Source organism: Lissotriton vulgaris, chromosome 5, assembly GCF_964263255.1.
Source record: "Lissotriton vulgaris chromosome 5, aLisVul1.2, whole genome shotgun sequence".
Taxonomy (NCBI): Eukaryota; Metazoa; Chordata; class Amphibia; order Caudata; family Salamandridae; genus Lissotriton; species Lissotriton vulgaris.
This window is the reverse complement of record NC_141693.1, coordinates 266,907,427-266,929,884: the sequence shown is the minus strand read 5'-3', so window position 1 is coordinate 266,929,884 and position 22,458 is coordinate 266,907,427. Positions and strand designations below refer to the sequence as shown.

The window sequence follows — 22,458 nt, the reverse complement described above, 5'->3', positions numbered from 1 at the left end:
GTCTGGTGTTGTGGAGTGCTTTGTGCGCGTGAGTGAGGAGCTTGAAGGTGATCCTCTTGTTGACGGGGAGCCAGTGCAGGTCTTTCAGGTGGGCTGTGATGTGGCGGGGGATGTCGAGGATGAGGCGTGCAAAGGCGTTCTGTATGCGTTGTAGTCGTTTCTAGAGTTTGGCTGAGGTTCCTGCATAGAGAACGTTGCCGTAGTCCAGTCTGCTGCTGACGAGGGCCTGGGTGACCGTCCTTCTGGTTCCAGTGGGGATCCATCTGTAGATCTTGCGGAGCATGCAGAGGGTGTTAAAGCAGGAGGAGGAGACGGTGTTTACTTGCTGGGTCGTTGACAATGCGGAGTCCAGGATGACTCCCAGGTTGGGTGCGTGGTCAGTGGGCGTTGGTGCAGCTCCCAGTGCGGCCGGCCACCACGAGTCATCCCAGGCGGAGGGGGTGGATCCGATGATGAGGACCTCCATCTTGTTCAAGTTCAGTTTCAGGCGGCTGTTCATCATCCATTCAGCGATGGCCTTCATTCCTTTGTGGAGGTTGGATTTGGCGGTGGTGGCGGCCTTGGTGAGGGAGAGGATCAGCTGGGTGTCGTCGGCGTATGAGATGATGTTGAGGTCGTGCGATCGGACGATGTTGGCGAGCTGTGCCATGTAGACGTTTAAGAGAGTCGGGCTGAGGGACGATCCTTGGGGTACGCCGCAGATGATCTTGGTGTCTTTAGAGCGGAATGGGGGGAGGCGGACCCTCTGGGTTCTGTCGGTGAGGAAGGAGGTGGTCCAGTCCAGTGCTTTGTCGCGGGTCCCTGAGTTGTGGAGGCAAGTGCGGAGGGTGTGGTGAGACGGTATCGAAGGCGGCCGAGAGGTCCAGGAGGATGAGGGCCGCAGTTTCTCCACTGTCCAGCAAGTCGCTGATGTCGTCGGTGGTGGCGATGAGGGCTGTTTCGGTGCTGTGGTTGCTGCCGAATGCAGATTGGGACGGGTCCAAGATGTTGTTCTTTACGAGGAAGGAGGTCAATTGCCTGTTGACAATCTTCTCAATGACTTTCGCCGGGAGGAGGGAGATGGGCCGGACGTTCTTGAGGTCTGCCTTGGGTTTCTTAAGTAGGGCGTTGATCTCGGCATGCTTCCAGCTCTCCTGGAAGGTGGCGGTCTCGAAGGAGCTGTTGATGATCTTGCGGAGATGGGGTGCGATGGTGGGGCTTGCTTTGTTGAAGATGTGGTGCGAGCAGGGGTCAGATGGTGAGCCGGAGTGGATGGTGTTCATGATTTTGATGGTGTCTTCGTCGTTGACGTGGGTCCAGGAGAGCAGGGAGTCGATGTGGCTGAGGGGCAGCGAGTCTGAGCCGTCTGTGTTTGTCGGGGGGCCAGAATGCTGAAGCTGTCGTGAATGTCTGCGATCTTGCGGTGGAAGAAGGTGGCTAGGGAGTCGAAGATCTCTTGTGATGGCTGGATGTCGTTGGAGTTGGCGCTGGGGTTGGAAAGTTCCTTCACGATGTAGAAGAGCTCTTTGCTGTTGTGTGCGTTGTTGTCAATGCGCTCTTTGAAGGAGGTCCTTTTGGCGGTTCGGATGAGTTGGTGATGTCTGGAGGATGGCGCTCTTGTAGACTGTATTGCTGTCCTGTGTCTGTTTGTGGTGCCACTTCTTCTTGAGCTTAAAGCAGGCCTGCTTGGATGCCTGGAGGTCGGCGGTGAACCAGATGGCTTTTCTTTCGGTGCGTCTGTTTGAGGGTTTCTTGATCGGGGCGAGAGTGTTGGCGCAGTCTTCGATCCATTGCCTGAGGTTGAGGGCAGCAGAGTCGGGGTCGGTAGTGTCCGTTGGTGGGTTTCAGGTGAGGGTGGTGGCTAGCTGGTCTTCGGTGACTTTGCTCCGACTGCGGTGGGGGGCCCGTTATGTACGGTGGTGGGTGGTAGGCTTCTTGAAGGTGAAGTGGATGCAGCGATGGTCGGTCCTGTGGAGTTCTGTGGTGTGGCAGCAGGTGACGTGGTTGCTGGCGGAGAAGATGGGGTCGAGCTTGTGTCCGGCGGAGTGGGTGGGAGTCATGACAAGTTGTTTGAGTCCGAGGTTGGCGAGGTTGTCGAGCAGGGTGGTGGAGTTGCTGTCTTTGGAGTTCTCAAGGTGGAAGTTCAGGTCTCCGAGGAGGATCAGAGGGAGCTGGTAACATGATAAACAGCAACAGTATTGGTGTCACGGGATTCCTCAATCTTCTTCAGCATTGCCAACAGCCCTAGAAATTCAGGTTGCCATGGGACATGGGTCGAATCGGTTCTGAAGTGGAACGACTTCGGGAGCATGACCTGGAGACACAATGACACCCTAGCGCCTTTTCTGGAGATCAATAGTGATGACAAGGGGCCGAGTCCCACCAGTGCTCCTTGTGCTTTCAGAACATAATGATGATCTGCAGCGGGTTTGACTTCAGGAGTGTGTGAGCCCTGTAGATTTGGGTGGTGACAGTTTCCCGTTCAAACTGTAGAACTTTAGTCTAAAGAGTGGCCTCAAGAGAGACAAGGAGTATTTCTGGATCGATGTCTTTTGGCACGGAAAAACTAATTGTGAACATGTATGGGTGACACCTTTATAGGCCAGAGGAGCTCATGTCCAATGAGGAACAACATGGCCTCTGAGCTGCTGGTACCGCCTGTTGGCACACAGGAGTACAGCTAAAGATTTTCCAGATCCAGTCTAAGGTCTGGAAGAATAATCAAAAGGTGAGAATTTGGTATTACATCATCACTATCAGAATGAGAATTTGTTGGTGCCAGCTTTGCCTGAGTAATAATGAGCATTCACAATTGACTGTTGGAATCCTCTGAATAGAGTCTACAGTAAATAGCAGACACCATGGACATATGGACCTGCTGGGATGCATATAATAAAGAGCATAGTGCAGCGCCATAAAGTTTGCCACACAAAGAAGGTGTAGCTTTTGGCCCCATCTCCTTTCACTAATCTTCTCCCCTCTACCACATATTTAGTTGTGCTTCTCTGTACACTTTGTGGGTATTGAGCCTTGCATAAGGGATTTTAAGGGATAAATAAGTTACAGATTCACTTTCGGTGACCTCAAGTGGTGCATTGTGCTACTGTCTTTTATTGTTTCAATAAAAGACCCCCAACTTCCTTTCCTACCTTAAAACTGGACTGAATCCATAGTCATTACTTGACACAGGGGTTGGTTTCAAATAAAGATTAAGATAGAATGCTTGATACAACAAAGATATTTTTTCTTGAACATTGTTGGCTGTACTGTGTCCCCATGTGCAGACATTTGAGTGACCATCCCTGCAGAGACGTTGGGCATGATTAAGAGTTCGGCAGATGTACAAGGACTTCATTGTGATAAGCGAAAGATCAAAATATAACTACCGAGGAGCTTCTCAGGACGACAAGCCTAACCATCCATTGAAACTGTAGCTTTTCAACATCTGTATTGAGGATGTTCACTGAATCCTTTGGCGTTTGAGGCCCAGGGCGATGAGTTTCCAGTGCCATGTTGAGCAGAGAATTCAGTGGCTTCCAAGATTCCTGGTCATCCCTCATCATAGTCTTCTTTGATCACAGGAGGATTGGCAGGAGGATGGCCCTAGTGTCTCGGAAAAAGATAGCTTCAATTGAGGTCTGCACCACGCAGATGTCATTTCTGTATTATCCAGTATTTGGGTGTCTTTCATTGATTCACATGCCTGAATCATTCCCCGTCGTCGAGACGGGAGCCTCCGGTATATAAAAAGTAATGTCCTATAGACATACATATAAAGGAATAGGCCTATGGGTCTCACCTTAGTGTCCTATCTAAGCCCTTATGTAAGAAGGACCAAAACAGAGTAGGCCCAAGGGTCCCACCTTGGTAGCCTATCTGTGTCCTTTTGTAAAAAGGACCAAAGTAAAGAGAGCCAACCAATCAGCTACTACCTCCTTTTAGAACCTTCCTGTCAGGAGCCTCAGTCTCTCAGATTTTCTACCGCACGTTGTGCTAGGGAGTCTCTACCTGAGTTCTTCTAAGGAAACTTGCTTCTTTCATCAGAAAACTAATTTTTCACAACTTCTTTGCTATGGCTGATAGCCAGAAAAAAGGTCTCTTTAGAGCCTGTTCTTCCTGTAGTAAAAAAAGGCTTCACGTAGAGGATAAACATGAAACTTGTTTATACTGCCTCTACCCCCAACATCAGGCCAAGGACTGCAAGATATGTAGAACCTTCTCCAACAAAACCCTGAAGGACCGTGAAGGACGCCTTTTACTATGGCTGAACAGACTGAAGAACAAACCAGAGAGCGACTTGGTTTCAGAAGGCGAGAGCATTTCTGGTGCTTCGCAGTTCTCCTTGAAGAGGCCAAGGGTTTCCTCCCCTAGCCCCTCAGACACCCCTCCTAAGAAGGCCTCTAGAAAGTCTTCAGAGGGCAGGCCACCAGTGTCTGACAAGGACCTTCCTGTCCCCAGGAAGCAGCCGCTGATTCCAGCGACAATGACAACGTCAATGGTCACCTCAGCGCTAAAAACCGTCTCGACGTCGACGACAACAGTGCCGACGACGACGGCATCGTCGGCATCTTCCTCGACGACGAGAACGACACCATCATCGTCGACGAGTAGACCTGTGCCGTCTACCGTCCCATCGATGACTAGGATTGTGCTGTCGACGACGAGATCGACGTCGAAGACATCGACGACGACTCCGTTGACGAAAAACGCAACGTCGACAAAGCCTCCCTTGTCGACGAGGAGTATCCCATCGACGACGACGAAGCCGTCGACGACGGAGAAATTGTCGTCGACGAGGACAACGTCGACGAGGGCGTCGTCGACGGACACACCGTCGACGAAGAGTAAATTACCGCCGACGACGGAGATTACAACGGCGGCACCGTCGACACAGGCGTCGACGACCGCAGGCACATGGAAAGAGTCTGAACTACTTTCACATGCCATGGATGCCCAGACATTCCATGTCACAATCAAAATAACAAAAAAGCCAATCACACCGGACATGACGTCACCCAGTAAGGTGCAACAACTGACCCCGTCCTGCTTATTGCAAGATGAAGAGTTGGATGAGGAGTTATATACTCAGGCCACTAGTCCTTCAGAATTGGTTCTTAAGTGCCAAAGCACAGATGAGGAACAAGAAGTAGAGGAACACATGGAACAGACTGTCCATACTCAGGTGCACACACAAGTAACACCGATGGTGTGCCTTCCAGCATCCATTGTCTCGGACCTACAATTCCTCATAAAAGACTATAAAGAGCGGTTCCCAGAGAAAACCACTACAACTGCACCTCCAGTTACACAGGTACCTGCTCCTGTACCTCGACATAAGCCTCCTCCACTGGTACTTTCTAAAGACCAAGATCCAGCACAAGACATTCTCTCGTCCGACGATGATGAGAGAGATCACAAAGAAGGGGAAGTCCGTGACGATGACTCAGACCCTGACGCAGACCAGGACTACGTCGCTCAATCCCCGGCCTCTCCAGAGCCACAGTCTTCGGAATCACCACCCGTAGACATTGGTGGTTTCCATAACCTCATAGAGCGGGCGGCCAAAAGGTTCCATATGTCTATGGGAACCCAGGAGACTGAATGTTTCCTCTACGATTTTAAGGAACCTACGAAAAAGACAACTAGGTCAATCCCGATTATTGACTACCTATGGAAACAAGGCAAACAACTAATGCAAATGCCAGCTTCACTTCCGGTGGTAGTGCCCAGGCTTGATAAAAAATACAAAGCAACCTCATCGGCGCCAGCATGCCTCACGGGTCACCCCAAAGCAGACTCCGTGGTCACACAAGCGGCGCAGAAGAAATCGCGCAATCCTGTATCTCCCTTATCGACGCCACCCGACAAGGAAGGCAGGAAGCTAGATACCATTGGAAAACGCTTTTCCACCACATCTGCAATGACGGTGAAGGTCGCGAATTCAATTGCACTCCTGGGCCGCTACAACCGTCAACTCTGGGCAGACATCGCGCCCTACCTAGCTAATCTACCAGAGGATTTACAGGAGGAGGCACACTCGCTTCTCCTAGAGGGCCAAACATCGGCCTCTGAACTAATTGACTGTGCTATAGACGTAGCCATGACTGGCTTCAGGCAGCTGGCAGCTGCCGCTGTTCTGAGACGACAAGGTTGGCTTAAGGCCACCTCCTTCCGTCAGGAAGTACAAACGAAAATCATCGATATGCCTTACGATGGCGAACATCTCTTTGGTGAAAAAATCGACGAAGCCCTCACCACTATCAAAAAGGATACAGATACGGCCAAAGCTCTGGGGACTCTACAATTTAGAAACCAGTCCTTTCGTGGTAACAGATGAAGGGGACAATCTGCATACAGAGGATCCTACCAGAACAGGTCCTCCTACCCGTACACCCAGAGCAAAACGCAGTACCAACAGCGTCAAGGCCAGACAGGACGTCAATCTTCCTACAATAAATCGACCTACAGAGGAAAAAACCAAAAGAGACCTGCTGGCAACCGCCAATGACTCATCCCTATGGCCAGCCCATCCACCATTGCATTTTTTAAGACTTGGAGGAGAACTCACGTTCTTCCTGAAGAACTGGCAAAAAATAACAACAGACCGGTGGGTGTTACAACTTATCCAATTCCGACATTCACTAGAATTTCTCTCAATTCCCCCAACGACACCACCAGCCAAACAGCCCCACAGACACCTACGGCTACTTCTTCAGGAAATAGCTTCCATGCTTCAAAAGGGAGCGATAGAGAAAGTTCCACACACCCAAAAAGGAAAAGGATTCTACTCCCACTTCTTCCTAATTCACAAAAAAGGCAAGAAATGGAGACCAATCCTCGACCTGAGAGCGCTCAATGTGTTCCTAAAGAAACAGTCGTTCCGTATGGTCACACTACAAGAAATCCTGGGCCTCCTGGAAGAAGGCGACTACATGACGTCCCTAGACCTGCAGGACGCCTACTATCACATTCCTATCCTCAAGGGACACAGGAAGTACCTCAGGTTCGCAGTAGCAGGAACCCACTATCAATTCCGTGTTCTCCCGTTTGGCCTCAAATCTGCCCCACATATTTACAAAATGCCTCTCTCCTGTGGCAGCCTTCCTTCGTCAACAGGGTCACCAGGTTTTCCCATACCTGGACGACTGGCTGGTAAAGGCACCGTCTGCGATAGCCGCAGCCACATCCTCCAGTGCCTGTCTAAATCTTTTCCGCCGCCTAGGCTTGAACCTCAACAGAGAGAAATCGGCACTAGAACTAAACAAAGTCATCACTTTCCTTGGAGCGACTCTGGACACGGAACGCGTGAGAGCCTTCCCCTCGCAGGAGAGAAAGACCAAACTCATCTCCTTAGCCACGTCAGTGGCATCGAGAAAGACTCTGCCGGTCCGTACCTTCAAGTCTCTCCTCGGCATGATGTCCTCATGCATTATGCTCATTCCACACTGCCGTCTCAAAATGTGCCCCCTCCAGGAACAACTAACAAGTCTATGGACACAAGCTGCGGGATCTTTCGAAGACCGCATACAAGTCACACGAACTATAGTCAATCATTTACAATGGTGGAGGTCGCCCAAACATCTGTCGCAGGGACTGCCGTTCCTGCTTCCGGCGGAACCACACGTAATAACAACGGACGCATCCCTAGAAGGCTGGGGAGCGGTCCTGCAAGAACTCCAGATCAATGGCAAATGGACGCCACAGGAATCCAAAATCCACATCAATCTACTGGAACTAAGAGCAGTCTTTCTATCTCTACAAGCTTTCCTTCCACGGATCCGAAACTCCCCAGTGCTCGTCAGGACGGACAACACCACGACGATGCACTACCTGAACAAACAGGGAGGGACGCGATCACTTTCACTCTCTCAAGAATCACAGAGAGTCTGGAATTGGCATCTAGAGCATGGAATAACGCTCAAAGCCGAATACGTCCCGGGCAAAGACAACGTCTTGGCGGATGCCCTGAGCAGGGAAAGGTCACCATCCCACGAATGGGAATTGGATATGGAGGCGCTGAAATACATCTTCGCGGAGTGGGGAACCACGCAGATAGACCTCTTTGCCACCTGAGAGAACGCCAAATGCCCAAGCTTCGCAAGCAGGCTTCACCAACCAGGAACCCTCGGGAATGCATTTTCCATCGCTTGGCGGAACGTGTTTGCCTACGCCTTTCCACCATTTCCACTGATACCCAGGGTCCTCAGGAAGATGAAGTCGGAGCCCTGCACTCTGATCCTCATCGCCCCATCCTGGCCGAGGCAGCATTGGTGCACAGAACTTCATCGCCTATCTGTCCGACCACCTCTTCGCCTACACAAACATCCGGCCCTGCTCACAATGTCCCAAGGACAGGTTCTCCACCCGAACCTGAGCCCTCTGAAGTTGTCAGCATGGCTCCTGAGTACAGCAAATTCAGCCACCTGAACATTCCGCAGGAGTGTAGAGATGTCCTCGCTAAGGCCAGTGCCGACAGCACTAATAAGACCTATTCTCTGAAATGGAAGCGTTTCTGTGTTTGGTGTGTGGCAGAAGACCTAAACCCCTTTCATGTCACCCCACAGCAACTGCTACCATATCTACTGCATCTAGCGCAATCAGGCCTTGCACATGCGTCCATCAAAGTACATCTAGCAGCGATATCCAGGTTCACAAGAACTTCCAAGGGTCCTTCCCTGTGGGCGGACAGGCTTGTCAAACAATTCCTAAAAGGCCTATTCAGATCCTTTCCACGATCAAGACCAATCCCTCCGTCGTGGCACCTCAACGTGGTCCTTCACCAACTGATGAAGCACACCTTCGAACCCATCCACAAAGCAGATATCAAATTCCTTTCATGGAAGACGGCCCTCCTCCTGGCTCTAACCTCTGCCAGAAGGGTCAGTGAACTGCAGGCTCTCTCCATCCAAGATCCTTTTTTGCAATTCAGAGAGGACAGAGTCATTCTACGAACTAACCCCCGCTTCATACCGAAAGTCCCCTCGGACTTCCACCTTAACAAACCAGTGGTGCTCAAATCGTTCTTTCCAAACCCAACTACTACAGCTGAAAGAACCCTGCATTCATTAGATCTGAAGAGATTTCTCAAATTCTACATCGACAGGACACAACACTTCAGAAAGTCATCCCAACTCTTCGTTGCCTTTAGCAGACCAAGTAAAGGCATGCCCCTGATGAAACAAAGTATATCAAGGTGGATCTCTTCAGCGATAACTTTCTGCCACGACAAGGCTGGGCGGCCTTTGGAGGCACGAGTCAAAGCCCATTCCACAAGAGCCATGTCCACGTCTGCGGCACTATTTGCTGGAGTGCCGATACTGGACATTTGTAGAGCGGCGACCTGGAAGTCCCTGCACACCTTCACCAGGCACTACTGCTTGGAAACTGAGCTGACGAGGGATGCAGCAGTGGGCAGAGCAGTGCTTCGCCATCTATTCCAGTGAGGTGAGCCTTCTTCCATCCCACCATCCTTTACTGGTATGCACATTTCTTTATTCCTAGATACTACATGGCATTGCATGTTGGTGATTTGCAGTTGCGTGATATGTATTATCTACAGACTCATAAATGATGTACCATCACAGAATGTGCCTAATGTATTGCTTGCTACTCTGATTCAGGCATGTGAATCTATGAAAGACACCCAAATACTGGATAAGAAATGCGTTACTTACCTGTAACTGCAGTTATCCAGTATTAGTGTCTTTCATAGATTCACATGCACCCTCCCGCCTCCCCTGGAAGGACTCACCTATCTCTCTAACAAGTTTGCGCCTAACTAGCTTGGTGCGTCCGAAAATCTGAGAGACTGAGGCTCCTGACAGGAAGGTTCTAGAAGGAGGTAGTAGCTGATTGGTTGGTTCTCTTTACTTTGGTCCTTTTTACAAAAGGACACAGATAGGCTACCAAGGTGGGACCCTTGGGCCTACTCTGTTTTGGTCCTTCTTACATAAGGACTTAGATAGGACACTAAGGTGAGACCCTTAGGTCTATTCCTTTATATGTATGTCTATAGGACATTACTTTTTATATACCGGAGGCTCCCGTCTCGACGACGGGGAATGATTCAGGCATGTGAATCTATGAAAGACACTAATACTGGATAACTGCAGTTACAGGTAAGTAACGCATTTCTTATTTCCTGCACCTAGTTTGTCTGGTTATTCACCCAGCACTGTCTGCAGATGCAGGGGCAGCCTGCTTTAAGGGTGTCATGTGAGTCCTTCGATATTTCTTTGGTCTTAGGTTCTGCAGCAGATCATGAGAGGATTTCTGGGCGACAGGAGCCCCTAGGAGTTCAGGCACATGCTGAGACATTCCAAGCATGAGATTGCATGGGGTTTGATTCTAGAGCACGCACTAGGCACATCACCACAGGATCGCTGAGCCTCTGTCATGATTTATTGAGGCACCGCCTCGTAATACCCGGGATACTATGGCCCCTTCCAATGTCCTGGTTTATGGCTGGAATAATTGCGAGAACTGCAAAAATGCACCCATCGCTAACTAGGAATCAACCAGGTTTTATGCTGAAAGGCTGGTCATTTGTCTGCCCTAAATATGCTAACTTCATCCTTAGCTAATAAGGCCAACTTATCCTTTGCAACACTCCAAGTATCAGCACATTACTTTGGCCAAACACACTTGAGTCCAGCAGATGAGTCATTGGCCATAGAATATTATAGTGGCACATTAAAAGGTAAGGACATATGTGATCCAGGTATGCCACCAGAAAAGGGTGTGATACCTTAGAGAAGCATTGATGCAAATTTAGTGACTGTAGACAGTAATTACAATATCTGAAAGAAACACGTTAGTGTTAGATTCCTTACCTTAGAATATCCCCAGGCGTCAGTCTGGATCCGGAAACTTTTGCGTAGCAGTACCCTTGCGCGTCGGTAGGCGTCGTCTGCAGGCGTCCCCTGCGGCTCCGCGTCCGTCGTTGGCGTTGTGCGCCGTGATGACGTTGCTGGAGTACATAGACGCCGCCTCCGCGCGCTGACGTCAGTTCTTCTTTTTTCCGCGCCAGTGGACGCAGATCTGAAGAGCGGTACCCGGTCTTTTGACCAAGTTTATTACTACTTATCTATCTTTTGTGCCTGGTAGGATGCCCGGTTTCAAAAACTGTGACGGTTGTGACCGCACGATGTCGGTCACGGACCATCACCGACTCTGTCTCCGGTGCCTGGGCCCCGACCACGACGTCGACTCCTGTGTCGATTGCCGGGCTCTGACTAGCAAAGCTAGGCGGGAGCAGTCCCGCAAGCTGCTCGAGCTCCGGGTGTCGGCCCCACGTCGAGAACGGTCTCGGTCCGGCCGGAGGTCCAGGGAGCGTTCGAGGGAGCGGTCGCGGAGCCGCGCCGGGCGCTCCGGAAGTCGACATCACTCGTCGAGTTCCTCAGGTAAGAAACACAAGAAGTCGGGGCGTCGTCATCGTACCCCTGACTCCCCCCGACGCTCGCGCGATGCGGCCGGGGGTTCGGGTGACCCCAACCCCGCGGCTCCGCGAGAGTCGCCGGCGCGACCTGCCCCATACCCTCGGGTCCCTGGGCACAGTGCGACGCCTGAGGAGATAGAGGCGTTCCTCGTGGCCATGAGGGCCCTGTCTCCTCTGGCGGGTTCCACGGCGCCTACGGGCCCAGTGAACCCGTCCGGGGGCCCTGGCGGTTCACCTGACCCTGCCTCGACGCCGTCAGATGCTCCGACACCGGCGCCGCCGACGGCGCCGACCCCGGCGCCACTGGGGCCTTCGGGGTCGACACCGGATGGACGCCCATCCACTCCGGCGCCGATTCCATCGGGGTTGCCCCCGACGCCGCCCCCGCGCGACGCCGGTTCCTCTGTACCGGCTTCGGGCGGCACCGGGGCTCCGGCGCCGGCTCCGGGCGGCGTCTTCCCCATACCCTCACCGAATCCGGACGCGGAGTCGGACCGGCATCGCCCGACGCCGGGATCGACGCCGATGGGGCCTGTCGACCCCGTGGAGCCGGTCTACATGGTTGACACCGACTATGGTGATGATGTGGAGTACGGTGAGGGCTGGGAGGGGTCTGAAAACCCTCTGTCACGTGAGTGCCAGTATGACATGGACTGGACAGGTGATTTGGGGGACGCCAGTGGTTTGGATGACTCTCCTAACCCTGGTTTTGTCTCTCCTCCTTCCGTGGCATCGGAGGAGGGAGCTGCTTATTCAGTGGTGTTGATGAGGGCTGCCAAGGCCTTAAACCTTGAGCTCCCCGTCGCGGCCGTGAGGCCTAACATCCTCACTGAGGTCATGCCCACAGGAGCCACTGCTGCCGTTTAACGAAGCCTTATCAGACGTTCTGTTGGGCACTTGGTCCAGGCCCTCTTCAGGTGCGCCTGTTGATCGGAACGTGGCCAGACGCCACCGTCCTTGTCCGGACGACCCCAAGTTCCTGTCCACCCACCCCACCCCTGAGAGTCTGGTGATCCAGGCCTCTACCTCCCAGTCCGCATTCCCGTCGGTCCCGCCCGACCGGGAATCCAAGAGGTATGACCAGTATGGCAAGAAGGTCTTCTCGTCCCTGAGTTTAGGACTGCGGTCTTGCAACACCGCTTGCCTCTTGGGCCGCTACACCCACTCTGTGTGGGATACGGTCGCGGAACTGCTGCCACAATGCCCCATGGAGGTGCGGGCAAAACTCGGCAAAGCTGTAGCTGAGGGCCGAGATGCAGCTAGATATTCTATTCGATGTGGTCTTGATACGACCGACTCGCTAGGCAGAGCGTTGTCCACGACGGTGGCGATTCGTCGCCACGCCTGGTTGAGATCCGCCAACTTTTCGGCAGATGTCCAGAATACTTTGATGGACATGCCGTTCGATGGCTGTCACCTGTTTGGTGACAAGGCGGACCACGCGCTGGAACGCTTCAAGGACTCCAGGGTCACGGCGAAGTCCTTGGGTCTCTCGACCCAGCGCCAGCAAACGGGTTCGTTTCGCTCCTTTCGTGGCCACGGAAGGGGCGTCCCCACACGTGCTGCCAGCCACGCACCGCAGCAATCATATCCACGCGGTGGCGGCCGTGGAAACCGCCGTGGAGGCGGTCGGGGTCGACGGCGGGGTCAGGCCACATCCCCCCCCCGCAGCATCTGCCTCAAAATCCTCCTAGTCCGTGCTTTCAGGCCCACGTGACGCCAGTGGGTGGCAGGGTTCGCCATCACCACGCCCGCTGGCGCACGATCACATCGGACAGGTGGGTGCTGCAAATCGTCCGAAGGGGCTACTCCCTCCCCTTCGAGACCACTCCTCCAGCCATGCCACCGCAGAACCACCGTGTGTCGGGGGACCACTTGCAACTTCTACAGGAGGAAGTTACGGCCCTCTTGGCCAAGGGGGCCATCGAGCGCGTTCCTGGGCCAGAAGTAGGACGTGGTTGCTATTCCCACTACTTTCTGGTACCCAAGAAGGACAAAGGGGGCCTACGTCCTATCTTGGATCTAAGGAACGTCAACGGCTTCCTCCGGAAGGAGAAGTTCAAGATGTTGACTTTGGCTCAGGTCTTGGCTGCTCTAGACCCGCAAGACTCGATGGTAGCGTTGGACTTGCAGGATGCGTATTTTCACATCCCCGTCCTGCCGGCCCACCGGCGTTACCTGCGGTTCACGGTAGGCCAGGAGCACTTTCAGTTTATCGTGCTCCCCTTCGGCCTTACCAGCGCCCCACGGGTGTTCACAAAGGTGTTGGTGGTGGTCGCAGCCCATCTGCGCAGGTTAGGGGTTTCAGTCTTCCCCTACCTAGACGACTGGTTGTTGAAGACGGGCTCGCCCCAGACAGTCGTCCACCCCCTCCAGATGACGGCAGACCTCTTGCACGGCCTGGGGTTCTCCATCAATGTGCCGAAATCACACCTGTGTCCCTCTCAAAAGCTCCTTTTCATCGGAGCGGTTCTGGACTCGGCGCAGTTTCGGGTTTATCCTCCGGAACGGCGAGTCCGGGATATTCAGGCTTTGATTCCCATCTTTCAGCCCCTATCCCGGGTTTCGGTCAGGTTGACACTGCGGCTGCTGGGGCTGATGGCTTCCTGCATCCTTCTGGTGCATCACGCCCGGTGGCGGATGCGGGCTCTGCAGTGGGACCTGAAGTTTCAGTGGGCCCAGCATCAGGGCAACTTGTCCGACCACGTCTTGATCTCGGAGGGCACTGCGAGACAACTGCAGTGGTGGCTTACGGACCGCGATTGGGTCAGAGGCAGATCCCTCTCCCTTCCCCAACCGGAGCACGTTGTCGTGACGGACGCGTCCCTCCAGGGCTGGGGAGGCCACTTGGGAGAGGCGGAGATCAGAGGCATCTGGTCTCCGGCGGAGTCCCGGCTCCATATCAACCTGTTGGAGCTACGGGCGATTCGTCTAGCACTGAAGGCATTCCTCCCCTTTGTCAACGGGAGTGTAGTGCAGGTGTTCACGGACAACACCACCGCCATGTGGTACTGCAACAAACAAGGCGGGGTGGGGTCGTGGACCCTTTGCCAGGAGGCTCTGCGCCTCTGGCAGTGGCTGGAACGTCAGGGCGTGACTCTGACGGTTCAACACCTGGCAGGTTCTCTGAACGCCAGGGCGGACGAACTCAGCCGTCGGTGCTCGATGGATCACGAATGGCGTCTGAACTCGGACGTGGCGCAAGGCCTCTTTCGGAAATGGGGAGAGCCTTGGTTAGATCTATTCGCCACAGAAGAGAACGCGCAATGTCATCAGTTCTGCGCGTTGGAATTTCCAAGACGGCACTCGCACGGCGACGCCTTTCGGCGCGAGTGGAGTTGCGGTCTGTTATACGCCTTTCCGCCTATACCACTTCTGCCCAGAGTGCTGAAGAAGATCAAGCGCGACCGGGCCCAAGTTATCCTTGTGGCTCCGGACTGGGCTCGAAGGTACTGGTATCCCGAGCTACTCAGCATGTCAGTCGGTCCCCCGATCCGCCTGCCCCTTCAGGAGGACCTTCTGTCGCAGCAGCAGGGGACGGTCCTCCACCCGAACCTGTCCAGTCTCCACCTCCATGCTTGGAGATTGAGCGGCGGCAGTTGAGGCCATTTGACTTGCCTCCTGAAGTCTGTGATGTAATTCTGGCAGCCAGGCGTCCCTCCACAAAGTTGGTATACGCCTGTCGGTGGAACAGATTTGTGGCATGGTGCACAGCAAAGGCTGTGGATCCTCTTTCTGCCCCTCTTTCCGAGGTTCTTCTGTTTCTTCTCTCTCTTGCCCAGCAGGGCTCTGCTCTGGGCACTATCAAGGGCTACCTTTCTGCCCTTTCAGCCTTTCTAAGGCATCCTGATCAGCCTTGTTTGTTCAAGTCCCCAATTGTAACGAGATTCTTGAAGGGCATCACACACATGTATCCACCTGTTCCGTTTGTGATGCCTCAGTGGGACTTGAACCTGGTTCTAACCTTTTTGATGTGTGCTCCCTTTGAGCCCTTTCATTCTTGCCCTCTCCGTCTTCTGACTTTAAAGACGGCTTTCCTGGTTGCCATCACCTCTGCCAGGAGAGTGAGTGAGCTCCAGGCTCTTTCTGTCCAACCTCCTTTCTTGTCCATCCATCCTGACAAGGTGGTTCTGAGGACTAGACCTTCTTTCCTGCCCAAAGTAGTTTCTGCTTTTCACATCGGGCAGTCCATCACCCTCCCTTCCTTCTTCCCGCCTCCGCGTCCTTCAAAGGATGAAGAGCGGCTCCATCGTCTGGACCCAAAGCGTGCGCTTTCATTTTACATGGATCGCACACGCCAGTTCCGGGTGGATGACCAACTGTTTGTTGGCTACGTGGGTGCGAAGAAGGGACGGGCGGTACATAAACGGACCATCTCGCGGTGGGTCGTTCTCTGCATCAAAGCGTGCTACTCTTTGGCTCGGAAGGAGCCTCCTGTTGGGCTGAGGGCCCATTCCACTCGGGCCACGGCGGCTACTACTGCCCTGGGCCGGGGAGTCCCCTTGCAGGACATTTGCCAAGCGGCTACGTGGGCTTCGCTGCACACATTTGCGAGGCACTACTGCCTGGACAGTCAAGTCCGGAGGGATGGCTTCTTTGGCCGTTCTGTCCTCCAGGACTTTCTGGTGTAGTGTTGTATTGGTTCGCAGACCCACCACCGGGGTTGGTATTGCTGGGGTATCTATTCTAAGGTAAGGAATCTAACACTAACGTGTTTCTTTCAGATGAACAAGTTACTTACCTTCGGTAACGATATATCTGTAAGAAACATTAGTTAGTGTTAGATTCCTTACCGAACCCACCCATCCTCCCCGTTCTGCGAACTGATACCTAGGGTTAAGGACATCCCTTTCAGGGCCCTAGTTTCAAAAGGCACCAGTGTTGGTTCTCTCATGGCTCTGCGTCTTCTGGCGCGGAAAAGCTGTGTACAAAGAACTGACGTCAGCGCGCGGAGGCGGCGTCTATGTACTCCAGCGACGTCATCACGGCGCACGACGCCAACGACGGACGCGGAGCCGCAGGGGACGCCTGCAGACAACGCCTACCGACGCGCAAGGGTACTGCTACGCAAAAGTTTCCGGATCCAGACTGACGCCTGGGGATATTCTAAGGTAAGGAATCTAACACTAACTAATGTTTCTTACAGATATATCGTTACCGAAGGTAAGTAACTTGTTCTTTGAAATGAGTTGCAGAATTCTTTTTTGAATCACAAAAGGTGTTTAGTACACTAAAAAATAAACACACTTTGGAGGATGCAAACAATGTGATTTTGCAAATTGTGTGATGTGTGCCTACAAAAGTGTTTCATACTTAAGGCCCTGTCCCACCCAGTCCTACATTTCTCCAGCATCTCATCCATTGACGAGAAGCACACAAATCCTCCATCAAATGGTAGATCCGTACCTTTCGGTATGGAGAAGATATATAAACCCAAGCAATGGGCGTGCATACAAACTGATGTCCTGCAGGAGCTACAAGGACTGTCTCTTTGTCTTCCGCAACTGAAAAAGGAACTACTCAATTGCATCTTGATCCTGTTTGTCTAAAGGGAACTCAAATGATGAGCCTCGACTCATTGCCTTCTGAAGAGCAGCATTGACAGTTGCAGACTAAGGAGGGAGACTCGCGCAACCACAAATAGTTCTTTTTTCACTTTTGGTGTTCTGGACTTTGCATCCAAGGATTTTGAAGAGGAGGCATCAGAATTTGAGCTGGACAACACAGAAGTCTCCATGCTCTGAAGAGGCTGGTTGGAGGCATGAGATGTCAATGTCAAAACTAGTATTCATGAATGCAATTGTCTTGTATTTTGGAGATGTTAGTTAAGTATGTAAACTAATATACCTTTAACATATGATCCCTTGTACTCGTTCTTCTCTTCTCTAACCCTGCCTGATGCTAATGTATTCTAAAAGATCCTATATCTGCCTTGGCTGCCCATAAAATGGCATTGATTACCAGTGTGATGGCCCTGCATGATGCCATGTGTAACCACCATAGTGTCAGGGCATGCATTTTACCAGGCATCATCAACACTGTGCCAGTGCCTGCATGTTGGCAGGGAATACCTCAGTGTGCCAGACCCTGTAGATTGCCAGGAATTAGCACTATTGTGTCAAGTCCAGCATCTAACGAGTGGAAGCAAACACTTGTTCCTCACACACACGCAAGATGACCTCACATACATGCGCTAACGCACATACACAGTTACAAACACAAGCATGCACACATGCACCTTCACACACATAGACATACCTGCATACACAGACACTCTCAGACATAGGCCCACACACACACTCAACTCATAAACATAGTGCAAAACCATTTTTGACTTACCTGCTCCAACTGCCTGTCTTTTTTTCTCCTCTCGCTCACTTGCGCTTCCTGGGTTGGAGGGAGAAGGCGAAGTGACTTGGGCAGCTTGGGAGTGTGAGGAATTTAGGGCGAAGTGGGTATGAATGCCTAGCAGGGCCTGAGGCCGGGAGCACTGCAGACCAACAACAAATGAAGCATGGGGAAGAGCCGAGGGGAATAACACAGAAGCGCAGAAGTGTTTTGGGGGGGAGCAGTGAAGGCATTGGCAGAGGGATTTGTTCACTCCACCCATGGTGCTCCATGGGCAGGGAAAGACCATGCAGGCCTCCTTGCTATGAGTGGACGGATACACTCTTCAGCTCACATAGCAACAGATTTGATACAGCAGTGTTTTAAGGGATGAGCAAAGTGGGCAATTACCAATGGCCCCACCTTCCAATGGCCCCCCTGGGAAAGTATAGTTCATGTTCATTCTTTCTCTCTCTCTCTCTCTCTCCCTCTGCCTCTCTCTCTCCCTCCCCCCTCTCCCTCTCTCTCCCTCTCCCTCTCTCTCCCTCTCCCTTTCTCTCCCTTTCCCTCTCTCTCCCTCTCTCTCCCTCCCCCTCTCCCTCTCTCTCCCTCTCCCTCTCTCTCCCTCTCTCTCCCTCTCTCTCCTTCTCTCTCCCTCTCCCTCTCCCTCTGTCCCCCTCTCCCTCTCCCTCCCTCTCCCTCTCTCTCTCTCCCTCTCCCTCTCTCTCCCTCTCCCTCTCTCTCCCTCTCTCTCCCTCTCCCTCTCTCTCCCTCTCTCTCTCTCTCCTTCTCTCTCCCTCTCCCTCTGTCCCCCTCTTCCTCTCCCTCTCCCTCCCTCTCTCTCTCTCCCTCTCCCTCTCTCTCCCTCTCCCTCTCTCTCCCTCTCTACCTCCCCCTCTCCCTCTCTCTCCCTCTCCCTCACTCCCCCTCTCTCTTTCTCTCCCTTCCCTCTGCCTCTCCGTCTCTCCCTCTCTCCTTCTTCCTCACCCTCTCCTCCCCCCCTTCCTCCCCCCTGTCTATTTCTATATCTAAACCTTTCTCATTCTATCTGCCTACTTCTACCCTTAACCCTGCACAGTGTCATCTTAAGAATGTTTGCAACCCCTGTTTTTGAGTGAATCCCATTTCTGAAAGCTGGTTTGGAATCATGAAGGCTTCAATGGCCACAATGTAGGCAATATCATTAGTAGTTGTCACAAATAGGGGATACCAAATTGTGCCTTGCCCAGGGCCTCAGAGTCATTAAGGCAACACTGCTTGAACTGCTCCTAACAAAGAGAGAGAAACCCCCAATTTTACTTTTATCAACAAAAGTTTTTAGTTCAATTTGCTGGGTGCAGCGCTATTAAGGCAAAACCCTAAAAGACCTGCAGAAATCATTTAGAAAAGAGGTAAAAAATCTGAAGATATAAATACATTAACATATTTTGTTGTCTGTAATGGCTTCTCCTCTGGATCAGCATTTGTAGTTTTAGATTCAGTATCATTTTTTTTTACCTTGGAGAAGAGGGAGGGGATGGTTTATTATCATTAAGCAAAATGTTTGGGTCTACAAAATGCTTGCATACCTGCATCCGTGAAGTATTTGGCTAATTTAGCCGATTTGGTAGCTCCATAAAATGTCTCAGACATTTACAACGGGGAAGCTACAAACTCCCTTGCAGCAGAAGCAGTGGCAACCAAAGGAAAGAAAAGGGGGTATCAATATGGTTTTGATGTACAGTATCATCTGCACATCTAGGCCATTGTTTGTTTGTTAAAAATCTTCAGATGGATCCTGATTTTGATTTGGCAAAAGCGGAAGACAGGATTTGCTTGGGAAAAGAGGGATATAAATGAAGGGAGCCCCTGTCATCAGGAGAGAGCTACAGTAGAGGTGATCTGACAGAGAGAAATCCGAGCTCCCCATACTGCTCATTATAGGAGATGTGTGTTGCCACACCACTTTTTGGCACTGAAGTCTTTTAAAAATATCACCTGCATTGAGTTTTCAGAAGTCCAAACGGCTTCATTTGCAGTTGGCCTCAATCCCTTTACTGAATGTTTTCTCACTTTAGCTATCCTCTTCCCTCTCCTTTTACTTGGCGCACTTCTTTAAATGTACAAAATCACAAGAACTCCCCAGCAGGCTCTAGAAACAAAGGAGGGGTCACATTTGATCTCAAAACCTTCCTTTCTACCCATTTATGGAGTGTGCTTTAACAGCTGGATCGGGGCTTTCAGGATCTTTGATAAAAGGCCCTGGGTCCAGGTACTCTAGCACTGATGAACTGGGACCTGGGAAAGGGAGACAGGCTCAACCTCCAAAGAGACTAAAGCCCTATTAATGTCCTTGAGGATTTTCCTCTAGTAGTCTATTCAGCAGGCACATGCTCCTTGGGGTTCCACAGCAGGAGCATCCTTATGTGGTAGAGTACACATCTATTCAGGAAAGAACAGGTCATTCAGTGCCTCAAGTACCAATACTTTACAGCTTGGTTTTGACATATACTCAGAAATGTGGGTACCAGGAGCTTTCCCCTCCTGAGTGGGTGGCAGGAGCCTCTAGAACAGAGGTAGTTACCCTATTAATGGTAACGATAAGTGCTGCCAATTCTGATACAACCCTAGGCCCAAATACCCTTTAATTAAATAAGTGCGACATTTTCCATCCACCTTAAAAGCCCATGATCACCTTTGATACCCAGCTCTTCAGGGTCATCAAGAATAATGCTTTCACATGGATACATTTAATTCAGAAAAAAGACAGCTCACAAGATTAAGGTTTGCCCGCCACAAGAATTCGGTCTTGTAAGGGTCAGCTGCTGAGAACTGTTTGTGGCATGCCATGCAACCTCCTGAAGCATGCTGTAAACAGAGAGAGTGGCATTGGGAATCAATATCTTCCATATCCAAATAAGCCCCCAAAAAAGTAGCATAATGCGCTCCTTCTACTAAGGGGATGCAGCGGGAGAGAAGACCAGCAGTTTCCAGAATAGGGAAGCCAGGGAGTAGCCAATCCTCCAATCCCACCTATTTGGCTTAAATAAAAGAAATTAGGTGAAGCAGTGGATGATGCATTCATGGAGCTTATGCTTGTGGAAGGAGGCTTGAGGAAAGGTGTCCCTACGTTCTTAAAGCGGCAGTGCTCTTTTTGAGACACTTAAGGAAGACAGAATAATATTTTCCTTTAAAACTCCATATTTCTGCAGAGATATGATCCCATGATGGAGGTTATCTTCTTTCTGACATCTCTCAGATCAGGCCCAAATCAAAAACGTAATTGTGCGAGGGTTTAACAATGGAAGTTCAACACAACTTACCTATCAATTTTATAACAGCTCAGGTTGTGCTAGACTAGACATCGAAATTTCAGTTTTTAAACAACATTTCTGTGGATTCAGTGACCAAATGCATTATAGAGTTAGAAGAGGATTGAACAGTCTTTTAAAAAAATGTGGTCTAACAAAGGAACTGGTGAGTTATATTCAGAAGGAATATTGTATCAAGTTGCTTAAATATTGTTCACATTAGTCTTTATTTAATTTTGATGGTCAAGAGAACATGTGTGTCTTTAAGGAGGAGGAGTGGGCTATAGGTCAATTTAAGTGAGGGCGATTTGATGTAAATAACAATGTTCGTTTTATTTCTTGTTTTGGCTTGTAATTTAGGACACTCCGACCCTAGACATGGCAAAAGAAACAGTAGAAGAAGAGAAGAAAACTGGATCTTGCCTTAGCTTCCCTGCCTTTTTCCATAGATTTGGAAGACGAAGAAGAAGGAACAGCAATGTAGAACATCTCTTAGAGGAGGGACAAGAACTGGACTAAAAGCCTGTCAGGGAAAAGGAACCAAGTCCATAGTGCTTTCAATGAAAAATAACTGATCACCTCCAATTTTTATATCTCATTTTTAATTGTCAACAAACGCAATGTAACACTGATAATATTCCTTCAGCATATTCAGGGATTTATACTACAAATACCCTCTGTTTCATAAAGGGAGTAAATGAATATAGAGGAAGACATTTTTAATGCAGACTTGGATGAGCCGATGGGTTTCTTGTTTAAGCAACTCCAAAAACACAAAATGTGAACCTTTCCTGTCTGTAATCATGCCCTGCTTAGCAGTGGCTGTATTTTAAAAAAATAAGAATATATTCCACTTCGGAAACTGAAATTCCCTCAACTGAGTAAGCATATTTGTGTCTCAGAAGGTTTTATGCAAGGTGTCTGAGTGAAAATCTCCAACTCTTCTATTGTGTCTGTGAGGAGATCTCTTTCAAAGTGGAGGCGTTCTCGATACTCCTACGGAAATGTTTTTGTAGACAATGTGAATGGGACCATGGACAGTAGCTATAAAATGGGGAATATTTGCACATCAATAGGAGGAGTTTAAGACAATTTAAGTGGGGTTTAGGGAGGGACAGGAAGGATGTTAGGGAGCGGCATGCTAAAGTACCACTCACAAAAGAGTGAGACCCTTGTTATTCACAAACTGAATCTAAAGTTACTGCAACCCTAAAGGTCTCAAAACAGTATTAAATGTACTCCAGCCCAACTTTGAGGTGAGTATAGCACCAAATATGGTCACTCTCAGGTACTGCAACATACTCCCTTAGAAAATTCAGGAGGCAGTGACTTAATCTAACCTAACGCAGCTCTATCTTAGGAAAGAGTTGAAGACACACTTTTTTAAAGAACACTACATCACAATGCAGTAACAGTCCAATGAGC

The 22,458-nt window shown here is 50.8% G+C and overlaps 2 protein-coding genes across 2 annotated transcripts in view; both read left to right on the top strand.

The window, feature by feature from the left end:
- Positions 1 to 21,897, top strand: part of LOC147710663 (uncharacterized) — a 74,871-nt gene extending 52,974 nt beyond the window's left edge. The window contains exon 20 of the mRNA XM_086919373.1: positions 21,394 to 21,897. Coding sequence (XP_086775499.1) covers positions 21,394 to 21,552 — 159 coding nt within the window. The 3' untranslated portion in view covers positions 21,553 to 21,897. The remainder of the gene's footprint in view (positions 1 to 21,393) is intronic.
- LOC147710664 (uncharacterized) lies at positions 4,052 to 6,316 on the top strand. The gene has a single exon (XM_086922557.1). It carries the CDS (start codon positions 4,052 to 4,054, stop codon positions 6,314 to 6,316), a length of 2,265 nt encoding a protein of 754 aa, XP_086778683.1.
- Positions 21,898 to 22,458: the final 561 nt, after the last annotated feature.